Here is a 24,145-nt window from a genome sequence, read left to right on the forward strand (position 1 = left end):
GGGCAGCGACCATGTAATGCTTTTACAATATACAGACGTGTGCTGGTTATCTGGATGATGTTTTTTCTCGCCTGAATGATCTGGATCTAGGATTACAGGGAGCCTCCACAACTATATTCAATGTGTGTGAAACAATTGAGGCTATGATTAAGAAATTGGAGCTCTTCTCTATCTGCAATTTTAAAGGACAACAAACAGGTCTTTCCAATGTGATACAGCGAAGCAGTTGAAGAGTTGATACAAAAGGATGACACAAACAACTGGATTCGTTATGGCTTTCATGCCCTGCCTCCAGTCCACTTACCGATATCTGAACAAGAGAGCCTCATCGAAATTGAAACAAGCGGTTCTGTGAACATTTTATTTAATCATATTTCTGGATTGGGCTGCGCTCAGAGTATCCTGCTTTGGCAAATCGCGCTGTTAAAACACTGATGCCCTTTGCAACCACTTACTTATGTGAGAGCGGATTCTTGGCCCTCACTAGCATGAAAACTAAATACAGGCACAGACTGTGTGTGGAAAATGATTAAAGACAGACTCTCTCCAATGAAACCCAACATTGCAGAGTTATGTGCATCCTTTCAAGCACACCCTTCTCATTAACCTGTGGTGAGTTATTAACAATGTTCGACGAACAAATACGTTTTTATATGTAAGATGGTTAAATAAAGAGCAAAATGATTGATTATTATATTATTATTTGTGCCCTGGTCCTATAAGAGCTCTTTGTCACTTCCCACGAGCAGGATTATGACAAAAACTCACCCTGACCCTGGGGTTGGGGTTGAATGTTCACAGCTGGAGGTTGAATGTTCGAAGGCGTACGGGACTATAAAAAATTTGGGAACCACTGCTGTAGATCATTGCAAGAAAAGGGCTAAGGACCAGTCTTGGGGTCAATTCCATTTCAATCAGTCGATCATGCAAGTAAACTAAAATTACAATGAGAAAAAAAAACAGGAAACCGGGCATGAGCTGACGCCACTGATAGCAACTCACCACCACCATGGCGATGCAAAAGTTGGGCCTGAGCTGGTAGTCACACCAGGGGCTGGAGGCTCCGTGGCTGTCCTTGTAAATGCCTCTCTTGTGGACCAGGTCGGGGTGCTTCTCGTCGGGGTCCTTCTCGTCATGGGACACATAGAAGTTCTTCTCAAAGTTGACTTGGATCTTATGGTTCCAATCCTCATAGGACACCTTCAACTCCTTACCTGCCAGGGAAAATAATCATAGAATAACAATGTTTTCATTATGTCTTATTAAAGAAAGGGAAGTCGGGTACGTGTGTGTGTGTGTTTGCATACAATAGAATGTATGTGTGTATGTGCTTGTGCCCAGGCAGCACTCACCGTCCCGGTGTATTTTCATGGAGCTGTGGGGGAAAAGGCCCTTCTTATGGAGCTCCACCAGCCAGCGCACCGCAGACTTACAGAGACCCACCATCTCCACCGCTGACCCATCTCTGGAGACACACACCACCAGGGACATGAGACAAATCAGATCAAACGAAACGTGAATTCATTGTGCATTTACAACAGCTTAATATTTGAAGAATAATACGATTGCCTCACAGTTTGGTTAACATTGTGTTGTAATGTATGGTTTTGTATTCTATTATATTGGTGGTCTATGATGACAAAGGTCTTACCTGGGTGTGGCGGGCATGCCCTTGTTGCGAGCTTTGTCACTCTCTCCCATTTTGTCCATCCACGTTCCGCAGTTGAAACGGTTGCCGCCGTACACAAAACCAGTATAACGATTCACTTTGGCCACAACATTGAAGCCTGGGAGCAAGGAGAACAACAATACACCTGGTTTGCTGAAGCAAGACCCCATGACAATGTTCACCATAAGAACAAACATAATAACCATTTAGGGAATAACCGGGGCCCAGAAGGTAACGTAACCAGGAAAAACTACTGGTCCTACTTATTATCTCAAAGTGTGACCGGAGGTGACCGTGACCGGAGGTGACCGTGGCAGACTCACCCTCGTCCTTCATGTGCATGTCGATATTTGGCCCGGCGTTGCGCTCTCTGAAGTCGATGCCCTGCATGTGACGAGTCATGGCCTCATGGATGACATCACAAAGGGGCTGTGTGAACGAGAACTGAAACACACGAGGATGACGTTAGACTGTACCCCTGCTTGAGGTCCAGTACGTGTTTGTGTGGACATGTGTGGATTTATGCACAATGTGTGCGGGTAATATGTGCGCATGTGAGAGTGTGTGTGTGAGAGAGAGAGCGATGGGAGAGTGTGTGAGTGAATGTATTTATTAGGGATCCCCATTAGCTCTCCCTCTTCCTGGGGTCCAAACACATTAAGGTACTTACATTACACATAAAACAAAAGATAAAACAGTACATCATATAACATTATTACACCACTACATATCTACAATACAGAACTTACAATACCAGCATACAAAAATATTACAATGTACGTGTGTGTGTAGATTGTGCTTTTCCATATGTGTGTGGGTGTATATACTGTATACATGTGTACATGTGTGTACATGTGGGAGTGTGTGTGTGAGAGAGAGAGAAAGATTAAGAGTGTGTGTCTGTGTGTGCATTTATGTGTTTGATTGTGGGTGTCTACATGTGTGTGTGTGTGTGTGTGAGAGAGTGAGTGAGTGAGTGAGTGAGTGAGTGAGTGAGTGAGTGAGTGAGTGAGTGAGTGAGTGAGTGAGTGAGTGAGAGAGAGAGAGATTAAGAAAATGTGTGTGTACGGTATGTGCATTGCTGTGACCTACCGGAGTGCCAGGGGCGTGGGGCTCGGAGTCGTCATGGGGATACATCCTGACCACAGGGCAGTGGAGGACGGCAGTGCCCTCGGGCACCAGGGTACAGTAGTCTTGGATGCACTGCAGCCACCACCACACTGCGTCACGGCAGTTATAGCGTGCACTGATGCCCTCGCCCAACAGGTTGGGGATAAGACCGTGTCTCAGGGTGCCTGCAAACGCCAGGATGATGTTTCTGTTCATGAAAATAAACATTGAATTAACATATACAATTGTATCAAATGATACCTAAGAAGTCCCATTTGGATACTAGTGCAGTGCAGGGAACAGTCACCTAGCCTCCAGGTGACGACCAGTGACCAGCATGAGTCCACGCAGAGCGATAAAGGTGTCTCGGCCCCAGCAGCGGAAGATTCCAGAGGAGAAGTGAGGCAGACCTGTGAAACAGGAAGGTAGAGATGAATAAAGGAAGCAGATGTTCGAACAAATTCAAACACCAATTCTCAAGTGGTATCGAGATACAAATAGGACTTTATCAGCTACCGAACTGGTCATGAACTGAAGCTTACGGCATCGTTTCAGTAAAATACCAAGCGACAATGATAGGTTGTTTTGATGACTACCAGGAGACTTCTAAAACACCAGTTATTTGGCTACTCAATGTCGTCCAGCATGAGGATTATTATCATTCGTTTCCAGAATATCAACAGAAAAAGTATGATGAGTTATTTGGGTGGCGTCCCACCACTGTTTACAGTAGTAGAATAGACATGAGTTGTTGCTAGGCAGACCTGCAGCCAGGGAGACGCAGCATTGCTCCTTCTTGCCGGTGTCCTTGTCGAGGCGGTAGGGGACGTCGGGTAGCGCCAGGGACAAGGGGGGCAGAGCCGGGAAACTGCCAACACCACACATCTGGACCGAGCCCAGAGCCAGCAGTTTGACGAAGGTGGAGCCGTTCTGGACAAAACTGAACAAGAGAGAAACACAGAGAAAAACATGGTTTTACATGAAAACTGCTGTGCAGAAAAACACATCAAATGTAAATAAGATTTTCGGCACACCCTTAAAGTTAAAGGTGCAGGGCCTTTTTAACACCAAATACAAAATCTAATTGAAGTCTCTTCAATTGTTCTATTGCATCATTTTCTGACTGTATGTTGAGTGTGTGAGAAACATTTACAGGGCTGTTTCTGTGGGGACATACCAGGACATCTTGTTGAAGGTGATGTCCAGAGCTGTGGTGTAGGCTCCCACGAGGATGGCGTCAAAGTAGCAGGGGATGAGGTAGCGAGGGATGTGCTTCAGATAGTGGAACATCCCTTCCAGCCACTTCCCCACCTGGAAACGTTTCGGACAACACACATGCTATATGGAAAACACCAACCTTGGAAATGACGACTGTGGAAAATGGTGACAGCGAGTGAATCCTCATCTTACTGCTGCCACACTGGTAGATTTAAAACTCAGGTCTTAGATGGGCTGAGTTGTAGGATGGATTCCCTTCTATTTAGCATCATCATTGTCAAGTTCATCAGACCGTCTTGGCAGTCTACTTTGTCATAAGGCCTTATAGAAAATCAAGAGGGATTCATTCGGTTTGAATTACTGTCACTCAAACCGTGCTCACCTCTCCTAGAGCGCCACCACGGGATACCAGCCTGTTGCTGACGTAGTCAATCATCCAGTCACCCTGTCTCAGGTTGTCACACACCGGGTGGCCCAGGTCGTTCTTGGGACGAATGTCTGCCATCACTGACATCAAAGCTGTATCAAAACAATGAATCAGATGTTTAATGTCTATGTCCAGTTTCATTCAACAATATTCTCATGTGTACAGATGTTCGTAGGCACAGATCTAGGACCAGCTTACCAACCCAAATCCTAACCTTAACTATGGAGAGGTGGAAAAATATCTGACAAAGTATCAGTGGTTAGGGGCAACAAACACAATGTGCGCTGACCAGGGTTGGGATCAATTCACTTCCAAAATCAGTCAATTCAGGAAGTAAACTGCAAAATTCCCCTTTCTATTTCAATTTCCACTGAATTGACTGAGTTAAAATGGGAAATTGACCCCAACCATGGTGCTGACTGGACCCCCTCCTCTGTGTGAACTGTACTGTACCTTGCAGGCCACCGTACTTGAAGCTAGTCCAGGAGGGGATGTTGTAGCAGCCTCCTCCTTCCTCCTGCTCCTCAGAGTCACAGCGGAACAGCAGCATGTTCATGTCGGCCAGGGTCAGCTTAGACATGATCCTGCATGGGGATAGAGGATAGTGTCACGTAACATTACAACACACACTCACCTTACTGGGCACAACTGGAGACTACAGAGTTCCACTGATCAGTATGTTGATCAGTGTGTTGATCAATTCCTCACTATACAAATATATGACCATCATTAAAAAAAACATACAGATGTAGGATTTTAATTTGAGCAAGTTTGCTACAGCAGGAAAATAATCCAGCAGCAACAGGACATGTCAATTATTACGCAGATTATAATTAACGGACATTTTTTGTACGGTTTGATACATTTTTCGTGAGGGAAAATCAAGTGGAAAGTGGAAATTACAAACTTCAAAAGGCCTTTTAAACTTCAAATTCAATACACGTTTTTAATCCCCTGCATTGTAGGAAAGTTATCCTGCAACAGGATGATCAAATTAAGATACGACATCTGTACTATACCTTTTCAGCACTTTTCCAAAAGACATGGTGTGCTTGCAAAATGGTGTGTTTGCAAAGCAGCGTGTGTGTGTGTGTGTAGCGGTACATTTGCGTGCATGTATGTATGTATGTATGTGTGTGTGCAAGTGTGTCTTTGTGCGATGTATACTCACTGTGCCAGGGGTGTCTCCAGTATGGTTGGTGTGTGCTGGTCGGGCAGACTGCCAAGCTTGTACTTGGGGCTGAACTGGATCAGGTGATGTCTGATGACTCCCACCAGCTCTTGGGCCCTGGGGTCCAGACTCACCCTGATGAGGGAAACACAGATACATCTCAAAGGGAAACATATCACCTGGTCCCAGATCTGTTTGTGCCATTGGCCTGACATGAACATAGAAGTTGTCAAGACAGCATAAACAGATATTGGACCAGGCTAGGAGACATACAGTCTGCAATGCTGAAGAGATTTCTCTGCCAAAAGGTTTCTTCCTTCAAGACGGATTTGAACCAGCGACCTACAGACCACTGCTATTTTACAGTCCAACGCTCTACCAACTGAGCTATCGAAGGGCTGAAGAGTTAACAGTATTACCTGTGAGCTGTGAGTAGACAATATGAGGCCAAACTGGCCAAAGAACACCCCCACCCCTCACTAACATATGTGTGCGTTTTACAGTAGACCTTTAAATTCTATTCAATGTCTGGGTATATTGGGCTACTCATCATGACCTCTAACCTGAAGGCGATGACGCTGCCGGGGGTGAGGCGCTCGAAGACGATCTCCTGGACAAACTCACTGCTGCCCTTGGATGTCACCCCTGCATGTTTCACAACGCCACTGTCCTTCAGCTGGGGTGAATAAGACCATGGGTGAATACAGTTTCACTGCCACACAAAACAGTATCAAGGTCCACAATGGGTTATTGAGAGGAGAGTTGAAGACAATTCTGAATTGGCTTTTGCTGGTCTATATCAATTATGTATATAAACACTGGATTGCTAAGTATTGACCAGTGAGACGCTTTGAAGCCACCGGTTGGCGATATTGCCACTCCCCAGAAGATGCAGAACTCCATAGGAGTGAATGGAATTCTACAGCATTGAAATCAAATGTTTTAAGGACAAAATTACATGCATTTAAGTATTTTGATGTTGTAGTAGTGGGGACAGTAAAATTATAACTTGTACTTTTTTTTAACAAAAAAATGATGCTTTAAGGTACATTTTTGTATATATCTTGTCATTTGACATGTTAATGTTTAGCTAACATAATTTAATACAAAAATATGCATTAAGGCGTCTGTAATAGAATAAACATGGCAAAACTAAATGTACCCCTGAACAAGGCTGTTAACCCACTGTTCCCCAGTAGGCTGTCATTGTAAATAAGAATTTGTTCTTAACTCGCTTGTCTAGTTAAAATATAAAAAAATCAATTTCTATAGCTTCCAATATATTTTTTTTACAATGGAGGAGCAGTACCAAGATGGTGGTGGGGTGTCTTCAAAAAAGCGGCTCCTGTTAGTCATCTAGCGTAAATCATTGCAAAAACATGGCGTTAATCATTACCAAATGTTTTACTTTAACTAAAATGCAAAAAGTACATTTAGCGAAGCAGATAACACTGAGTAAATAGCTATGTAAACGAAATGGAATTCAATAGAAACTCACAAACAAGCCAGACAGAATACAGACACAATAGCAGCTTGTGAAATGTAACCGGATGCCTCTGAAGCAGCTTGTTCTTCAAGACCCAGTCTGACAATGGATTTGTTTGAGAGGAAAGACTTTATATCTCAAGCCCATTGTGACAGGGGGCCTAAACAACTGTAATTACCCACGTTCCCCGGCATCACGTTACCTGGATGTGCTCCTTAATCTCCACAGTGTACTCCGGCATGCCGTTAATGTACTTCTCACATTTCTTGTAGGTGCCGGCTTGCCTGTCGATGACACGCGCCTCGAGAACCACCTCGTCAATTTTACCTGGAAGACAGAGAGAGATTAAGTTGATTGTGTTAAAATGGTAGGTCCTGCATCCAAGTCATCTCCTGTGCCTCTTTTGCCATTTGTTCCAACAATACTGGTTTGGAACTAATCCCTGACCAAGATGTCTGCCATTATCAGCACATTCTAAAGTTATGAAGATGAATGACATAGGCCACTCTAGTATTATTGTATTTCTATGGATGGTCCATTCTGAGGGCAGTGTCCTGTTTGTGGTAACAGTGAAGCATCATACCAGGGATGAACATGGGGGGAACCTCCTTCCTATACTGGTGGTGTTTGGGGTTGTGGAAGGCAGTGCGACACACGGCGACCACAGACTGGTGTGTGCTGGGACAGTGACGCGTCACCGCCACAACGTCCTCGTCCACCTGGTCCACGTACACCTAGGAAGGGAACAGAGGAAATAACAAGCACTGTTACACATAACTCTTATCATACAAATACATGTATACATTCACCAAGGTTATTATAGAAAACGGAAACTAAAAATAATCATGAAAAAACTATTTAGTAAACGGAAATAAAATAAGGTGCTTTTTGGGAGGCATTTCTCTTTTGTTTTTATATTATTTAGTTTCAGTGTTGGGGACAAAAAGTAACCTGTGCGTGGGAGGCTAACAGACATTTATGTGTTGTATAGTTTCTGTTTTTGGGGATGTCACTTCAAGCTACTGTGGGGCATTAATACATAAGGTGATGAGTTATGTGATTGGTTAGGTTAGGTTTAAAGTAGGGCTGTGACGGTCATGGCATTTTGGATGATGGTAATTGGCCAGCCAAATGGCCGAGCTCAATATAATAACCGTTCGAAAAGCAAAAAAGACACACATTTTATCCTCTCCTTCACTCCTGACTGCATGTGCTGCCATAGAAATATAATGAATAGAACGAGCATCCCCATTTTGATGTTATTTAACTAGGCAAGTCAGTTTAAGAACAAATTCTTATTTATAATGACGGCCTACCCCGGGCCAAACCCTAACGACGCTGGGCCAATTGTGCACCGCCCTATGGGACTACCAATCACGGCCGGTTGTGATATAGCATGGAATCGAACAAGGGTCTGTTGTGACGCCTCTAGCACTGAGATGCAGTGCCTTAGACCGCTGTGCCAGTCGGGAGCCTGATACATTCAAGTCAATGAAGGCATAATGGGTGGACTGGTGGCCATTGCGAGTGTAGCCATAGAGGCAAAGTCTTGCATCGCGCTCATCTCAATGGGTGCGTTTCTCTGCTCAGACGTTGCTGACGCCTGCCAGATCTTACAACACCTAGATGGGTGTTTTTACGTACCTTTTAACCACATCATGGTCGCGTTACCCTGCTCAGACATTGCATGCATCAACCAATGGTTGCGGGCCACGTCATCGACTGTGCAGTCGGATACCAGACTGCTATAACATAAAGTGGTTAACTGATACGTAAAATACTTATCCAGGAGTTGTAAGATCTGGCATGCGTTACAAATGTCTGAGCAGAGGAACACGACTGACATGTTACAGCAATCTGGTGCCCGACTGCACAGTCGATGACGTGGCACGAAACCATTTATTGACGCATGCAACGTCTAAGCAGGGGAACGCGACCAACCAGCATCTGCGGTGCCGTTCATGACAATGTCATCTCGCTGAGTCACCACACTAGATTCAGAAGCCTGACAACCCAATTAGAGAGGGGGAAAAAAGCTTGAAAACCCCATTCGATTTAATTTCAGTTTACTAACTCGTTATTTCATGATTAGTTTTCATTTCAGTTTTCGTTTACTCCTCCACACACCCACCTGGTTAAAGCCCTTGGAGGCCAGATCCTGGTGCATTTTGTTGAGGGCCAGCTTGCCGGCGATAATACCCGTCTTCAGGTTGACCTCGCCGGGGGACGAGGCCTTGGCGTCGGGGTTCCACTTGGGGTAGAAACGCTCCTCCTTCACCACTGAGATCTACAGGCAGACACACAGAATAGATGGTTACTGAAGAGCTTAGTCATTCATTCTCCATGGCTATTTACTGTACAATACTACTATAGTACCTAATATGATTCTAAACATTCCTTTGGCTTTATACTTAAAGGGAAACTTCACAATTTTTCATCTCCGGCACCACCCCAACATCAACATTATGTGAAAATGGCGCGTTTCTATGTTTTGTAGTAAAAAAGATAGAGGAAGGTAAGTGTTTCCAATGACATCATCGGTGTGCATTGTGTGATTTCGACAAATTGTGAGTAGGTATTGCTTAATAATTGTCTAAAAATTGGTTGACGATGTCATTGGAAACACAAAATACATACAAAATATAGAAACACCCCATTTTCACATACTGGAGATGATGAATATGAAGATGACATTTTTCTAAATGACCCTTTAAAGTGATTTGAGATTTTATATATATACAGTGCCTTGCGAAAGTATTCGGCCCCCTTGAACTTTGCGACCTTTTGCCACATTTCAGGCTTCAAACATAAAGATATAAAACTGTATTTTTTTGTGAAGAATCAACAACAAGTGGGACACAATCATGAAGTGGAACAACATTTATTGGATATTTCAAACTTTTTTAACAAATCAAAAACTGAAAAATTGGGCGTGCAAAATTATTCAGCCCCCTTAAGTTAATACTTTGTAGCGCCACCTTTTGCTGCGATTACAGCTGTAAGTCGCTTGGGGTATGTCTCTATCAGTTTTGCACATCGAGAGACTGACATTTTTTCCCCATTCCTCCTTGCAAAACAGCTCGAGCTCAGTGAGGTTGGATGGAGAGCATTTGTGAACAGCAGTTTTCAGTTCTTTCCACAGATTCTCGATTGGATTCAGGTCTGGACTTTGACTTGGCCATTCTAACACCTGGATATGTTTATTTTTGAACCATTCCATTGTAGATTTTGCTTTATGTTTTGGATCATTGTCTTGTTGGAAGACAAATCTCCGTCCCAGTCTCAGGTCTTTTGCAGACTCCATCAGGTTTTCTTCCAGAATGGTCCTGTATTTGGCTCCATCCATCTTCCCATCAATTTTAACCATCTTCCCTGTCCCTGCTGAAGAAAAGCAGGCCCAAACCATGATGCTGCCACCACAATGTTTGACAGTGGGGATGGTGTGTTCAGGGTGTTGCTTTCACGCCAAACATAACGTTTTGCATTGTTGCCAAAAAGTTCAATTTTGGTTTCATCTGACCAGAGCACCTTCTTCCACATGTTTGGTGTGTCTCCCAGGTGGCTTGTGGCAAACTTTAAACGACACTTTTTATGGATATCTTTAAGAAATGGCTTTCTTCTTGCCACTCTTCCATAAAGGCCAGATTTGTGCAATATACGACTGATTGTTGTCCTATGGACAGAGTCTCCCACCTCAGCTGTAGATCTCTGCAGTTCATCCAGAGTGATCATGGGCCTCTTGGCTGCATCTCTGATCAGTCTTCTCCTTGTATGAGCTGAAAGTTTAGAGGGACGGCCAGGTCTTGGTAGATTTGCAGTGGTCTGATACTCCTTCCATTTCAATATTATCGCTTGCACAGTGCTCCTTGGGATGTTTAAAGCTTGGGAAATCTTTTTGTATCCAAATCCGGCTTTAAACTTCACAACAGTATCTCGGACCTGCCTGGTGTGTTCCTTGTTCTTCATGATGCTCTCTGAGCTTTTAACGGACCTCTGAGACTATCACAGTGCAGGTGCATTTATACGGAGACTTGATTACACACAGGTGGATTGTATTTATCATTATTAGTAATTTAGGTCAACATTGGATCATTCAGAGATCCACACTGAAGGGGCTGAATAATTTTGCACGCCCAATTTTTCAGTTTTTGATTTGTTAAAAAAGTTTGAAATATCCAATAAATGTCGTTCCACTTCATGATTGTGTCCCACTTGTTGTTGATTCTTCACAAAAGAATACAGTTTTATATCTTTATGTTTGAAGCCTGAAATGTGGCAAAAGGTCGCAAAGTTCAAGGGGGCCGAATACTTTCGCAAGGCACTGTATATATAGTGATGCTATAGTGGTGTATATGCAATTAACATATGCAAATATCAAGACAAAAGTCATTATACTGTTATGACAGAGAAACGGTGTGAGTGTGTATGTGTGTTTGCGTGTGTCTGTGTGTTACCTGGTGAGGCACCATCTCATCGTATCCCCTGGTGCTGCCAGAGCAACAGCAGGCCATTGAGACGATGGCAGAGCTGGGGAGCGAGTCGTACGCAGAGCGGAGCTGGAACATAGACAACAACGAAAGGAATTGACACAACCAGATTTGTGGAGCTCTCCTTTTTTTACTTTTTTTTACTGGGGGGGCAATGTTCCCATTTTAGTGAACAGACTCACTGGAGTTTCATATAGCACTGGATTTAAACCCAAAGTTCATACTGAAATCAACCAGGTTCTGAACAGTGTGAAGCCCCTATATCGTTTAACAATATGTTTCAATGTACATACTAGCATATCACTTAGAATACATGGCCAGTGTATTTGCTTCATTCTAAGTAGTATGCTAGCTAGTCTGCATATTGAAACATTGCCTAGATATGTTTTAGAGCAATGAACTAGCAATGGCCACTATAATGCTGTGCTGTACCCGAATAGTGAAACTCAAGAATAGGCTACCTAAATAGGGCACTTAAGAATAAAGGTACCTGGATGGGGCACTCGTTGTCGTGGGTGACATCCAGGAACATGGCGTGGGCGATGCTGGGCACCAAGGGCCGGAGGCTGGGCTGGACAAAGGCTCCGACGGGCTCCCCTCCGTACCTGTACACCAGCCTGCCCTCCTCATGACTGTCCCCTGCACTCATTGCCTCTGGAGGGACCAGGTAGAGGGAAAGAGAGGGAAGAAGGGATGTACAGTTATACTACTGTATTACTTTGTCGTCGTTTCAATCACATACGAAGCCAACATGCAGGACTCGAGAATGCCCGTTGATGCCATTTTTCCTTCAAAGATGCAGTGATGCACTAACCTGGTCTCAGATCTGTTTGTGGTGTCTCACCAACTCCTATGGTCATTCATGACAACGACCAAAGGAGTTGGCAAGGCTGACCAAACCAGATCTGGGACCAGACTAGTGGTGTGTAGTCCTACCTCTGATGAGTGAGGTAATGCCTAGCTTATTTACAAAGACATTGTCCAGGTCCTCGCTGCCCGTGAACAGCTCAGCCACCACGTACAGACTGGGCATTGCCACACGAGCCACGTCCAACATGTACTACATGTCCACATCCACAGGCCAGTCAACAAGGGGTTAAATCACAGAGAGAGGGTGGAAAGAGGGGAAGGAGGGGGTGTAGGTTTAGGAAGGGAGGGAGAGAGAGAATGGATGGGTGAGGGATAGGGAAGACGAAGTAGAAATGCAGGGAGGCGGCAAAGCTAAGCAGGAGAGGAGGTTAGTATGGAGGAGTGATGGATGGGGGGGGGGGGGGGTCAAAGTGCAAAAGAAAACATGCCAAAACCCAAAAAAGAGACCAAACAAAGAGACAGAAAATGAGAAGAGAACCGACAAAGGGGTGAGGAAAACAACCCATTATAAAGGTCAAAAGGTCAATGAGGTGTTTAGACCAGGAAGTAAACAACAGGTGATATGTTTAATGCAAAAATGTTAATCAGACAGAGCAATAGTATGTGAAGTATCAGTGGGAGTAAGAGATGTAGTGAGAGAGACATGCAGAAAGAGACAAAAACAGAGATTTAGTGTCATGCCATAACAAAACATTTTTCGGTAACACTTTATTTTACACTCCTAATATGGTACTTGGCGTTTACTCGAAAATGATGTGGTAACCATCGATACTTTCTGGTACTTACATTGAAGAAACAGGTAACAGATTATACAAAATGTAATTATGACGTGGTTTTAAATACACATTTTCAATGTTAGTAAGTAAACACCAGATATGTCAAATAAAGTGTAACCTAGGGTTTCACCCCCACCACTCCAGTGCTTTGTCTACTACATGTTAACATCCGGGTACCTCTGACAAGACTGGTTATCCCCAGGCGGTTAACAAACACATTATCAATGAGCTCGCTGCCTGTAAAGAGCTCCGCGATCACATACAGGTTGGGCCTGACCGCCCTGGCTGCTGACAGCATGTGCTACGGAAGGAGAGTGGTTTCAGTAATGACATTGTTTTGTCCCTTTACAGCAAATGATCCCTAACTTTATTCATACGTCAAGTGTATCAATTGTTACCTTGGAAGATACTTAGACGCAGTAACGCTATGCATTTCATAGAGAGGGGTATGGCATGGGCTACACGGATTGTAATAACAAACTAAAAGGACTCAGACTAAATGGAATGTACCTCAGCCACGTGCAGGGGGGTGGAGTGACAGTTGTCCAGGCGGACTCCCGCGAAGTGCTTGGCTGTGATCTCTGTGTACTTCTGCATGTGGGTCCACAGGTAGGGGCAGTCGTCGGGCTTGTCGCCATAGCGAAGCTTGACGCTGTCGCCCCAGCAGATCAGCTCTCTCCTGATGTACACGTTGGAGCCTGGAAAGAGGCATTAGTTTCTTGACGTTCTCAGGGACTGGGTCTTTAGTAACACTGGGAATTATATTTACATCACACTGGCTCCCCCTTGTGGAATAATCAGCTTACCACTGGAATGGCATTGCTATTTCCAGCTTTAAATTATAATTAAAAAAAAACTTTATTAAACTAGGCAAGTCAGTTAATAACAAATTCTTATTTACAATAATGGCCTACCCAGGCCAAACCCTAAACACGCTGGGCCAATTGTGAGCAATTATGGGACACCCAATCACGGCCGGTTGTGATACAGCCCAGGATCGAACCAGGGTCTGTAGTGACGCCTCTAGGAACTGAGATGCAGTGCCTTAGACCGCTGCGCCTCCCCGAGTGACTCTCTGAAGTCTAAGCTAAGCATTCTATATCACTTAGGCTACACATGGTAAGATAGCAGTTGAGAGTGACTGGATCATGCATCTCCAGACTGTTTGGGTGCCAATGACCCAATAGAGAGACACTGATCTTTGGCCTGATGAAATAAGTGAGTGTAAGGTATTATCATCTTCCTTAGCGGAAAGCACATATTGTACGTTGATCTGGATAAGAGCATCTTTTGAAATGATTATAATGTTTAGAACATTTTACTAAGCACCAACATCCGCAGAGCTGGGGCACAGTTGAGAAGACTTTTGTTGCTGCCCTATGTGCCAGCCGCGCACAATTTGGGAGAAGTGAATGAAAGTCAAATAAAATGTGCAAACCAGGCTCGGCAAAGTTTCTAAGAGGGTCGTCTCCCATCACCCAGCCATTGTGAGCCAGGAAGTGACAGGCCTTGTCTGGCTGGTCCGTCATCTTCAGGTCATCCTCCAGGCTCGTCTCCTCGAACGGAAAGGTGAAGTATCTGTCAACGCACACACATTTATTGACTTGGAACCATAATGAAACGTGATTTGCATGTGCATTACTGCTTCGGCCCTGAGGAGGGAACTCCTGTAGAAAGAAGTTTAGCATGATACAATCTCTTATGTCAAGGATGGAACTGTTTTTATTCACTGCAGAGATTTCAATAAAGTTAATCTAACATTACAGTCAAAATACTGTCGACCTTGTTTCTAAAGCAGTTGTTTATATTAATGTGAGTGAAATAAACTAGGTCATGAAGCATTTTAACATCTACATACAGTCAGCACACAGCCTACCTCAGTGGTATTCAAACTTTTTCAGCGAGGACCCCATATTTTCAGCCAGAATTTGGCTATATATATATATATATATATATTTTTTTACGACCCCACTGCAGTTCCCCCGACCCGACCACTGGCCTACCTGGGAACAATAGGGTCTTTCCTGGTGACGGGGCCCAGTTTGGGTCCATGGTCAGCAAGGCGCTCATAAACTACATTTCCCACAATGCAGTTAGAGGCCTGGGTAGAAAGAAATAAGCAGAACAGAGAATTGTCAAATGGATGGACTACATTATCCAAACATGCATATGGAGCATACCAAAGCTACTGATAAAAAAATATATATATATATTTTACCTTTATATAACTAGGCAAGTCAGTTAAGAACAAATTCTTATTTTCAATGACGGCCTAGTGGGTTAACTGCCTGTTCAGGGGCAGAACGACAGATTTGTACCTTGTCAGCTAGGGGGTTTGAACTTGCAACCTTCCGGTTACTAGTCCAATGCTCTAACCACTAGGCTAAGGTTGGTACCTACCTTCTCCTGGTGCTGTATCATCTGTTGGTACTGCTCTTTATTGATCTCCTCAAGTCTCCCCCACAGCCTGTTACAGGCCTCCAGAATGGCTTGTGTACTGTGGCTGGACAGGGAAAAGGATTGACAGGTGCAGAATGAGACTTCAGATTTGGGGGTTGATTCAGAATCCACTCAATCAACTGATGTAAAGTTAGGATCATCAACGTTGTCAATCCAAGTAACTACAGTCTGAAGTGTCAAACATAAGGCCTGCGAGCCTAATCAACACGGTGGTTTGAGTAAAACCATTTTTGTTGTTTTTCTTCTTTCAATTGAAATGACTAAAATCAAATGGAAACTGAGTAGACATGATAACGTACCTACATTTATACAGTCTCTTCACTCTGTCCAGCTTGTTAACAATCACCCTAACAAAAGCTAGACAGTCAGGGAGCATTGAAAATTCCCAAAACTGTAGGTAGAGGACTGTTTTCTGCACATTTTGCCGGCAAGGAAATGTTTTAAAAACATTGTGCGGCCCGTCACTCCTTACCTCGTGGAAGACGAGGTCCCATGGGGCAAGGTGGTAAAATAGGTTTGACACTGCTTTATAAAGTACCAAACACACACCAGGTTTGGGGTCAATTGCAAACTAAAGCATTGAGGAAATTAGAATGTCAATGTACTTACCTGTGAGGCACAAAGGTCTCCAGGGCAGAGTCCATATCCACTTCGTTTCCGAAGCGTCGGAACTTGGGGTCTTGAATGATCTTCAGTCCCTGTTTACCCCCAGTCTTCTTCTGGTCTGGTTTCTCTCCTGATTACAACCACATAATACCACAACCCATTCAATGAATGAATCAATACCAACACACATCATTTCTCTGATTGACAAGGGTGGTGGATTAGGTTGCATGTACTGTAGCTGCCAAAATTCATCTTAAAATAAAAATTGGATAACGATAAATTCAACAACAACATTTATGTGTTTTTTCTTTTTTATTGACTCCTTTTGTTTCACATCAGACATGGACAAACTTTCATTGAGGTAAGGTGCCTGTTTGACTGTGACTTGGATCTACTTCTCGTGTGAATCCATACACGGTCACTGTTTGGACAGGTGGAGCTCACGAGAAGGGGAGACGGTTACTCTTTTGCACAACCCTCTGGCGTTAGGGGTTTATAACACAGAGGTGTATTCATTAGTGCACGGCGGAATACTTTTTGCAACGAAAGCGAGAGTTTCTTATTGGACAAGTCCCTCCCTGTTTCAGCCTCTTTGCATCTGTTTGGTTCTTTCTGAATACATCCCAGTTATTATAATGAACAGCAGATGTCATGAACAGAAAGACAGAACAGTACATACAGCGCTCAGTTGAATGCTCTCACCATCTGCAAGCAGGTCCCTGAACTCCTCCACAGCGCTTTCGATTCTGACCTGGAAGAACTCCCACAGCTTGATCTTGGGGAAGACCTGCCCCCACAGAACATCGCGGATTGCCTGAGAGAGAGAAATATATACATATAAACGGTTCAAGGTTCAGCTCTTCACAAACGAAGCTCACAATTTCATCGAGACAAAGCCAATAAGGTGATATGTGTAAGGCCTTGAGTTTTTCCTGACCACATCATGGCATGACCAGGAAAAACTCTGGACCCAGAGGGTTACAAAACTCAATAAACTTTCCGTAAGTTCCCGGTTTGAGGATTTTCAGGAGAAAAAAAATGAATTTTAGGAAGTTTCTGGGAATGTTGCAACCCTAGCTGTGAAAGTGACCTTCAGACACTCACATTGAGGTGCCCCTCATTCTGGACCTGGGCGGGAAGGCCGTTAGCAGCGTACTTGGCATCAGCCATGTTGCAGGTCATGTGCCATATGGCCCGGTCCAGGACCCAGGCTGGCCTCAGGTGGGGGGAGTTGACCAGGTTGTAGCCACACTCAGGGTGCTCCTTGATCCATGGGCTGTTGGTGGCTGCACATGGAAGGGGAAGGGGACAATGCAAGAGTTACCACACAGACATCCTAAATGTTATGGAGGACATTGAGGCCTTTTGCCAAGGAATATTAAAGAGGTTAATATAGAGGTTAATGAAGGTTAATGGACTCTCCCTACGCAGACACTCCCTGATGATGTAAAAGCTAACCTTCTGTCAGTGGTAGGATAATCGTTGGGCATATGACTAAAATGCAGTCTTCACATTTTGCTGCCTTAAAATTAAATATTTTTTTATTATTTAACCTTTATTAAACTAGGCAAGTCAGTTAAGAACAAATTCTTATTTACAATGACGGCCAACCGCGGCCAAACCCGGATGACGCTGGGCCAAATGTGCGCCACCCTATGGGACTCCCAAGCCTGGATTCGAACCAGGAACTGTAGTGGCGCATCTTGCACTGAGATACAATGCCTTAGACCGCTGCGGCACTCGGGAGCCTCAAAAAAGGGGATTCATTTCATTTTTTTTCTACAAATGTACACAACCTACTCCACATTTCCAAAGTGTTAAAAAGTATAGATATGTTTCCAAATTAATTTTAAAAATGTAAAAGTTGTCTTGATTGCGTATGTCTTCACACCCCAGAGTTAATACTTGTTCGAAGCACCTTTGGAAGCCATTACAGCTGTTAATACCATTGGATAAGATTTGAGCCAGGGTTGTGAGTACGAAAAGCATTCTAACCATAGTGTGTGCCTGCTTATGATATGAGCACATATGACAGAAAAGGGGAAATCTAACTACGGTAACTATTTCGTAATGTTACATCTGGGAACAGCAGAGCACACCCATTGGTTCACCATGAGCTGCACTGATCACAGAGCAGACCAGTAGCCAGCCCAGGTTGGGTGTCAGCTAGCACATGGCCTTTAAGCTGCCATGGAGATAAGGTTTCTCTGACCATCCAACCTTTTACAATACTGGGCCTGGGCCAGAGAATTCTGTTTTCAAGCCTTTATACTCTCTAAGCCTTATCTCGTTTTTTTTGAAGCAGGCTAACTACACTGCACTATAATAAATGACCCTCGTTAGATAAACTTGCAAACCAAAAAGGGTAACTGCACTAAACAGGAACAAGTAGACAATAGAAAAACAACTCAACTACTAGGACAAAAGAAACCAATTCTGAACCAATGGCAACGAGTCCCTTTGACGCAGGTTCTATTCAAAACACATCTAATCAATTCGAGCATAAGTCAATGATTTCATTCTCCCTTTTTAGTTGAGCATGCTGGTCACAAAGACTCCACATAGTGTCTGCCTGAACTGCTATGCAAACAGCTTGACTACAGAGCTGCACACAGTGGCTAGGTTGAAGTTCACCCATAACTAAGTTATGGCAGAATTATCGAGGGAGGGTATTTATAACATGGCACTCATCTTAAAGCTTGCACTAGATCCTAGGACCATTTTTTTTGCGACTGTGGCCTTTCAATAGTGGCCTTTCCCTAGTCTATATTCAGTCAGAGGCATGCAGTATGCATTGTGATATTATGATATTAGGAGTTCTGCTATGGCAACTTAGTCAACACACGACACTACACAGATAACAACCCCCCCCCCCCACACATGTAGAGGACTCTTAGGGGTGACTACTAAACTGTGAATTGTGAGACTCGCTGACAAACCCTGGTTATTTTTCCCCTGAACTAACTGCTCTTTACTTATGGCCTCATTGTAACAGACTGCTGTAATCTACTGGGCAGCTAGTCGTTCAACCAAGGAGAGGGAGACGCACACCCACGTTCACGCCCCATCCCACCACCACACACACACACACGTCCATGCTCTCCCGCAAACACACACCTGTGTGATTGTAGACCACATCAGTGATACAGATCATGTTCCACTCTTTCTTCAGTTTCTGCACCAACTCTCCCACATCTGTCCAGGTGTAGTTCTTTCCCGGTGGCGAAAACTCTGGGTTCAGGCTTAGTTGGTCAGCTAGAGAATAGCAGGACCTGGATTTACCGAGCGTCTGCAGAGGCGTAAAGTGGATCATGTTGTAGCCTGGGAAACAAACAAAATATCTTAAAATCAACAATGTAATAAATGAGTACTATAAGAAATAACATGTTACAAGATATTTTGAGACATATTCGAAGACATTAGCTGAATGTTCTTTATTCACATACATGTTTGGATCCATACAAATGACACAGGGAACACTGTCAACCATACGACATCATTTATGTTACTTCTGTCACTTACTAGATGTAGGCATTTTGTAACCCGTCAGCATGTTAATGATTGACCTAGCCCTCTTTCAAGAATGGGATATTGCAGAATGACAAGGTGAAATGTAGTGTAAACATTGGCTTGGGACCTTGAACTACACTGTTGTCCATAAGTGACCTAAGAAATTAGACTAACCCTGTTCATTGTGATTACATGGGATTCAAAATTCCAGGTGAGACAATGCACTAAAATAGTATTCTTCGCTCATGATCCTGGAAGACCGCCGTGTGTGCAGGCATTACACACCTGACCCACCTAATTTAGTTGACGACTAGTTGATCAATTAAAGCACTACACAGACTAGACAGCCTTCAAAAGGACACAACAGGTAAAGGCAGGCTTGCATAAGGATTGTCCCCTGTCCCCTGCTCTCTCACCAGACTCCTTAGCCACCCTCAGTCTGTCTGGCCAGTCATCCAGGTGCCCGAGGCATTTGGACAGGTAGGTCTGGATGGTGATACAATCCAGATGGACGTGGTGGTTGTCAGCTCCGGCACGCAGCACTGGGTCCACCACCACGTAGCCACCGCCTGACTTCTCCTCGTGGCTAGGGGGGGTTGAATATTTAGTTAAAACATGAAGCTCCAATGAGTTGCCTAGTGATGCCGTGTCTCATAGAGAAATGGAATATGAATGCTACATGTCGTCTGTATCACAATAGCGTCTCACCCGTGACCAAAGTTGTATTGGTACGATCCAGCGATCTGTAGGTCTAGGGAGCAGAACTTGTCAGAGTCGTCCTCTCTTCCCGTGGGGTTGTGCCAGTCCAGGGCCCGGAAGGTGTGACGGTCAAAGTGTTCCCCTGGGGCGGGGTAGTTAGTCTGCACGCGCACATGTTTCCCCTGGAGAGTAGGGCCCAGACGGAACTGGAGCTCAAAGCCTTAGAAGAAACACATGGTACAAACAAGGCCTGAGGATACAATACATTCCATAGCATATGATACAAGTACACAACTCGACAGATATGTCCTCAGGTATTACTCAGGTAACATCCCCAGATTGTAATGGCAGATCTAGCTAAAAGCATGGCACAAGGCACATGGATCGAGTTACGCCGCCCCTTCCCCCATGCTTTCGAATGCACCACTAACTGATACAATCCCTTCCAATTTACAATTATTTACTAATTCAGGACATTTTGCACATCGCTATTAATGAACCAGCTAACAAATTTGGGACCAATTTCCCCAGACATATTTAGCCTAGTCCCGGACAAAAAAAAGAATCTTCAATGGAGACTCTCTAATGAGATGACTTTTTAGTCCCGTATTTAGCCTAATCTGTGGACACCACCCCTTAAAGTCTAGTTGCCACCATGCCTGACCCAGACCGTAGCACTCCAACCCTGTTGCCACTGTTAAGGGGATAGAAGAATGTCTTTAGTAGTCACACGATGCCCGCTAGCGAGAATTCAACGGTAGCCTGCCATGTTGCTACTCTTTATGAACGGGTTAGAAAGGGTTTCTAAATACCATGTAGACTATTAGTTATTAGCTAACAGCTAGATATAGGGATAACAAATTAGTGCGTTTACATGCACACTAGTCATTTTATATTAAACTGATTGTGGCAGTAGGCCGAGTACGGCATTAGTCATGTAAACACCTTACTCTGCTGAGCTTAAATCGGTGTGTACGGGCATAACGGAAGTAAACAGACGTTGATTAAAACACATGGTTTTCTGAGCAAACTTTCAAATTATTAGGCCACGTCAACACCTTAAATCAGATTACATTAAAATCAGATCCAACAACAATATCAAGGGCCTGGAAATCCGTGGCTTAAAAACAAAAGGTGTCATTGTACACGGATGATTCCTGTTTTCTTTTAAATCCACAATTTGGATCCATCCACAGCCTCATAGAGGATCTAGATACTTTTCTAACTTATCTGGATTACAACCAAATGATGAGAAGTTTACTTACTATATTACGTACTACATTAAGTCTTTAGTCAATATCCCAGTTTACCTATATGCTTATGGGCTTGCTTACACCTAAATGGCTTGTTTTGTAAATTCTATGAGCAAAATATATGTCATTTTATTTGGAAGGGCAAGCCAGATAAAATAAAACGGGCCTATTTATATAATGAACACGACTTTGGAGGGCAGATATTATTAAATATTAAAGCATTTAACATCTCACAGTCATACAAAAAGTTATACTTGGCCTTTTTCCCTTTATTCAGATTACAACCTCTCACTTTGTTATTTGAAAAGGAAACAATCTCCAAAATATCGCTATTTTTAAAATAAGCCATATAAAGTTGGTTGCAATTTCAGTTTAATCCATCAGAAAAGACAGAACACATATTACAACAAATATTATGATTAAACTCAAATATACGAATTGATGAAAAAAAAACTATATTTTGGGAATAAAAAATAAAAAAGGTATGATCTTTGTAAATTATATCATAAAATAGGACTGGTGGAGTGATATCACACATGCAGCTAATACAAATATATGGAAATGCTTTACTCAGAATTAGAACCAACTAATTGCAGCAATACCACAAAAATAGAAGAGGCAAGTGGAAGGGGGAGAAAGTAAGGAACTTGTCTGTCCGACCTGCATTAAAGACCAAAACTGGCTAAAGAAAATTGTGATTAATAAAAAAGTATATACGTTTCATTTAAGGACCAAAAATTGACAGCTGTGCCATATAAACTCAGCAAAAAAATGTCCTCTCACTGTCAACTGCATTTATTTTTCAAACTTAACATGTGTAAATATTTGTATGAACATAACAAGATCGTCAACTGAGACATCAACTGAACAAGTTCCACAGACATGTGACTAACAGAACTGGAATAATGTGTCCATTAACAAAGGGGGGTCAAAATCAAAATAAACAGTCAGTATCTGGTGTGCCACCAGCTGCATTAAGTACTGCAGTGCATCTCCTCCTCGTGGACTGCACCAGATTTGTCAGTTCTTGCTGTGAGATGTTACCCCACTCTTCCACCAAGGCACCTGCAAGTTCCCGGACATTTCTGGGGGGAATGGCCCTTGTCCTCACCCTCCGATCCAACAGGTCCCAGACGTGCTCAAAGGGATTGGGATCCGGGCTCTTTGCTGGCCATGGCAGAACACTGACATTCCTGTCTTGCAGGAAATCACACACAAAACGAGCAGTATGGCTGGTGGCATTGTCATGCTGGAAGGTCATGTCAGGATGAACCTGCACGGAGTGTACCACATGAAGGAGGAGGATGTCTTCCCTGTAACGCACAGCGTTGAGATTGCCTGCAATGACAACAAGCTCAGTCTGATGATGCTGTAACACACCGCCCCAGACCATGACGGACCTTCCACCTCCAAATCATTCCCGCTCCAGAGTACAGGCCTCGGTGTAACGCTCATTCCTTCGACGATAAGCGTGAATACGACCATCATCCCTGGTGAGACAAAACCGAAACTCGTCAGTGAAGAGCACTTTTTGCCAGTCCTCTCTGGTCCAGCGAAGGTGGGTTTGTGCCCATAGGCGACGTTGTTGTCGGTGATGTCTGGTGAGGACCTACCTTACAACAGGCCTACAAGCCCTCAGTCCAGCCTCTCTCAGCCTATTGCGGACAGTCTGAGCACTGATGGAGAAATTGTACATTCCTGGTGTAACTCAGGCAGTTGTTGTTGCCATCCTATACCTGTCCCGCAGGTGTGATGTTCGGATGTACCGATCCTGCAGGTGTTGTTACACGTGGTCTGCCACTGCGAGGACAATCAGCTGTCTGTCCTGTCTCCCTGTAGCGCTGTCTTAGGCGTCTCATAGTACGGACACTGCAATTTATTACCCTGTCCACATCTGTAGTCCTCATACCTCCTTGCAGCATGCCTAAGGCACGTTCACGGAGATGAGCAGGGACCTTGGGCATCATTCTTTTGGTGTTTTTCAGAGTCAGTAGAAAGGCTTCTTTAGTGTCCTAAGATTTCATAGCTGTGACCTTAATTGCCTACCGTCTGTAAGCTGTTAGTGTCTTAACGACCATTCCACAGGTGCTTGTTCATTAATTGTTTATGGTTCATTGAACAAGCATGGGAAACAGTGTTGAAACCCTTTACAATGAAGATCTGTGAAGTTATTTGGATTTTTAATAATTATCTTCGAAAGACAGGGTCCTGAAAAATGGATGTTTCTTTTATTGCTGAGCTTAGATTGCAGTTGGGAAGAGATTTTCGATTCCATGGCACATGGCTTATGAACTGATACACACAACAGCTCTGGATTCAAAACTTAAGAGTTTTTCCATTTAAATTATTATATAAAATTCTTGCAACCAATAGAATGTTATATACAATACCAGTCAAAAGTTT

At 43.7% G+C, this 24,145-nt stretch overlaps 1 protein-coding gene across 3 annotated transcripts in view; it reads right to left on the reverse strand.

Annotated features, from left to right (window-relative positions):
• Positions 1-24,145, reverse strand: part of LOC110530174 (glycogen debranching enzyme) — a 33,620-nt gene that overhangs the window by 3,711 nt on the left and 5,764 nt on the right. For 2 of the 3 annotated variants that reach the window (XM_021613036.2, XM_036985738.1), the window contains exons 3-30: positions 20,499-20,709; positions 20,207-20,376; positions 19,398-19,601; positions 17,385-17,566; positions 16,983-17,094; positions 16,284-16,410; positions 15,615-15,717; positions 15,218-15,315; positions 14,653-14,792; positions 13,725-13,912; positions 13,392-13,515; positions 12,059-12,222; positions 11,536-11,637; positions 9,213-9,368; positions 7,665-7,815; positions 7,284-7,408; positions 6,159-6,271; positions 5,596-5,730; positions 4,878-5,008; positions 4,380-4,516; positions 3,957-4,090; positions 3,544-3,719; positions 3,087-3,189; positions 2,762-2,987; positions 1,993-2,113; positions 1,652-1,787; positions 1,353-1,465; positions 1,003-1,214 (exon numbers count right to left, since the gene is read on the reverse strand). In XM_021613036.2, the coding sequence (XP_021468711.2) occupies positions 1,003-1,214; positions 1,353-1,465; positions 1,652-1,787; positions 1,993-2,113; positions 2,762-2,987; positions 3,087-3,189; positions 3,544-3,719; positions 3,957-4,090; positions 4,380-4,516; positions 4,878-5,008; positions 5,596-5,730; positions 6,159-6,271; positions 7,284-7,408; positions 7,665-7,815; positions 9,213-9,368; positions 11,536-11,637; positions 12,059-12,222; positions 13,392-13,515; positions 13,725-13,912; positions 14,653-14,792; positions 15,218-15,315; positions 15,615-15,717; positions 16,284-16,410; positions 16,983-17,094; positions 17,385-17,566; positions 19,398-19,601; positions 20,207-20,376; positions 20,499-20,709 (4,094 nt within the window). Of the gene's footprint in view, positions 1-1,002; positions 1,215-1,352; positions 1,466-1,651; positions 1,788-1,992; positions 2,114-2,761; positions 2,988-3,086; positions 3,190-3,543; positions 3,720-3,956; positions 4,091-4,379; positions 4,517-4,877; positions 5,009-5,595; positions 5,731-6,158; positions 6,272-7,283; positions 7,409-7,664; positions 7,816-9,212; positions 9,369-11,535; positions 11,638-12,058; positions 12,223-12,504; positions 12,629-13,391; positions 13,516-13,724; positions 13,913-14,652; positions 14,793-15,217; positions 15,316-15,614; positions 15,718-16,283; positions 16,411-16,982; positions 17,095-17,384; positions 17,567-19,397; positions 19,602-20,206; positions 20,377-20,498; positions 20,710-24,145 lie in introns of all 3 variants that reach the window. The other variant, XM_021613037.2, reaches the window with a different exon arrangement.

The sequence above is a fragment of the Oncorhynchus mykiss genome, chromosome 8 (assembly GCF_013265735.2).
Source record: "Oncorhynchus mykiss isolate Arlee chromosome 8, USDA_OmykA_1.1, whole genome shotgun sequence".
Lineage (NCBI taxonomy): Eukaryota > Metazoa > Chordata > Actinopteri > Salmoniformes > Salmonidae > Oncorhynchus > Oncorhynchus mykiss.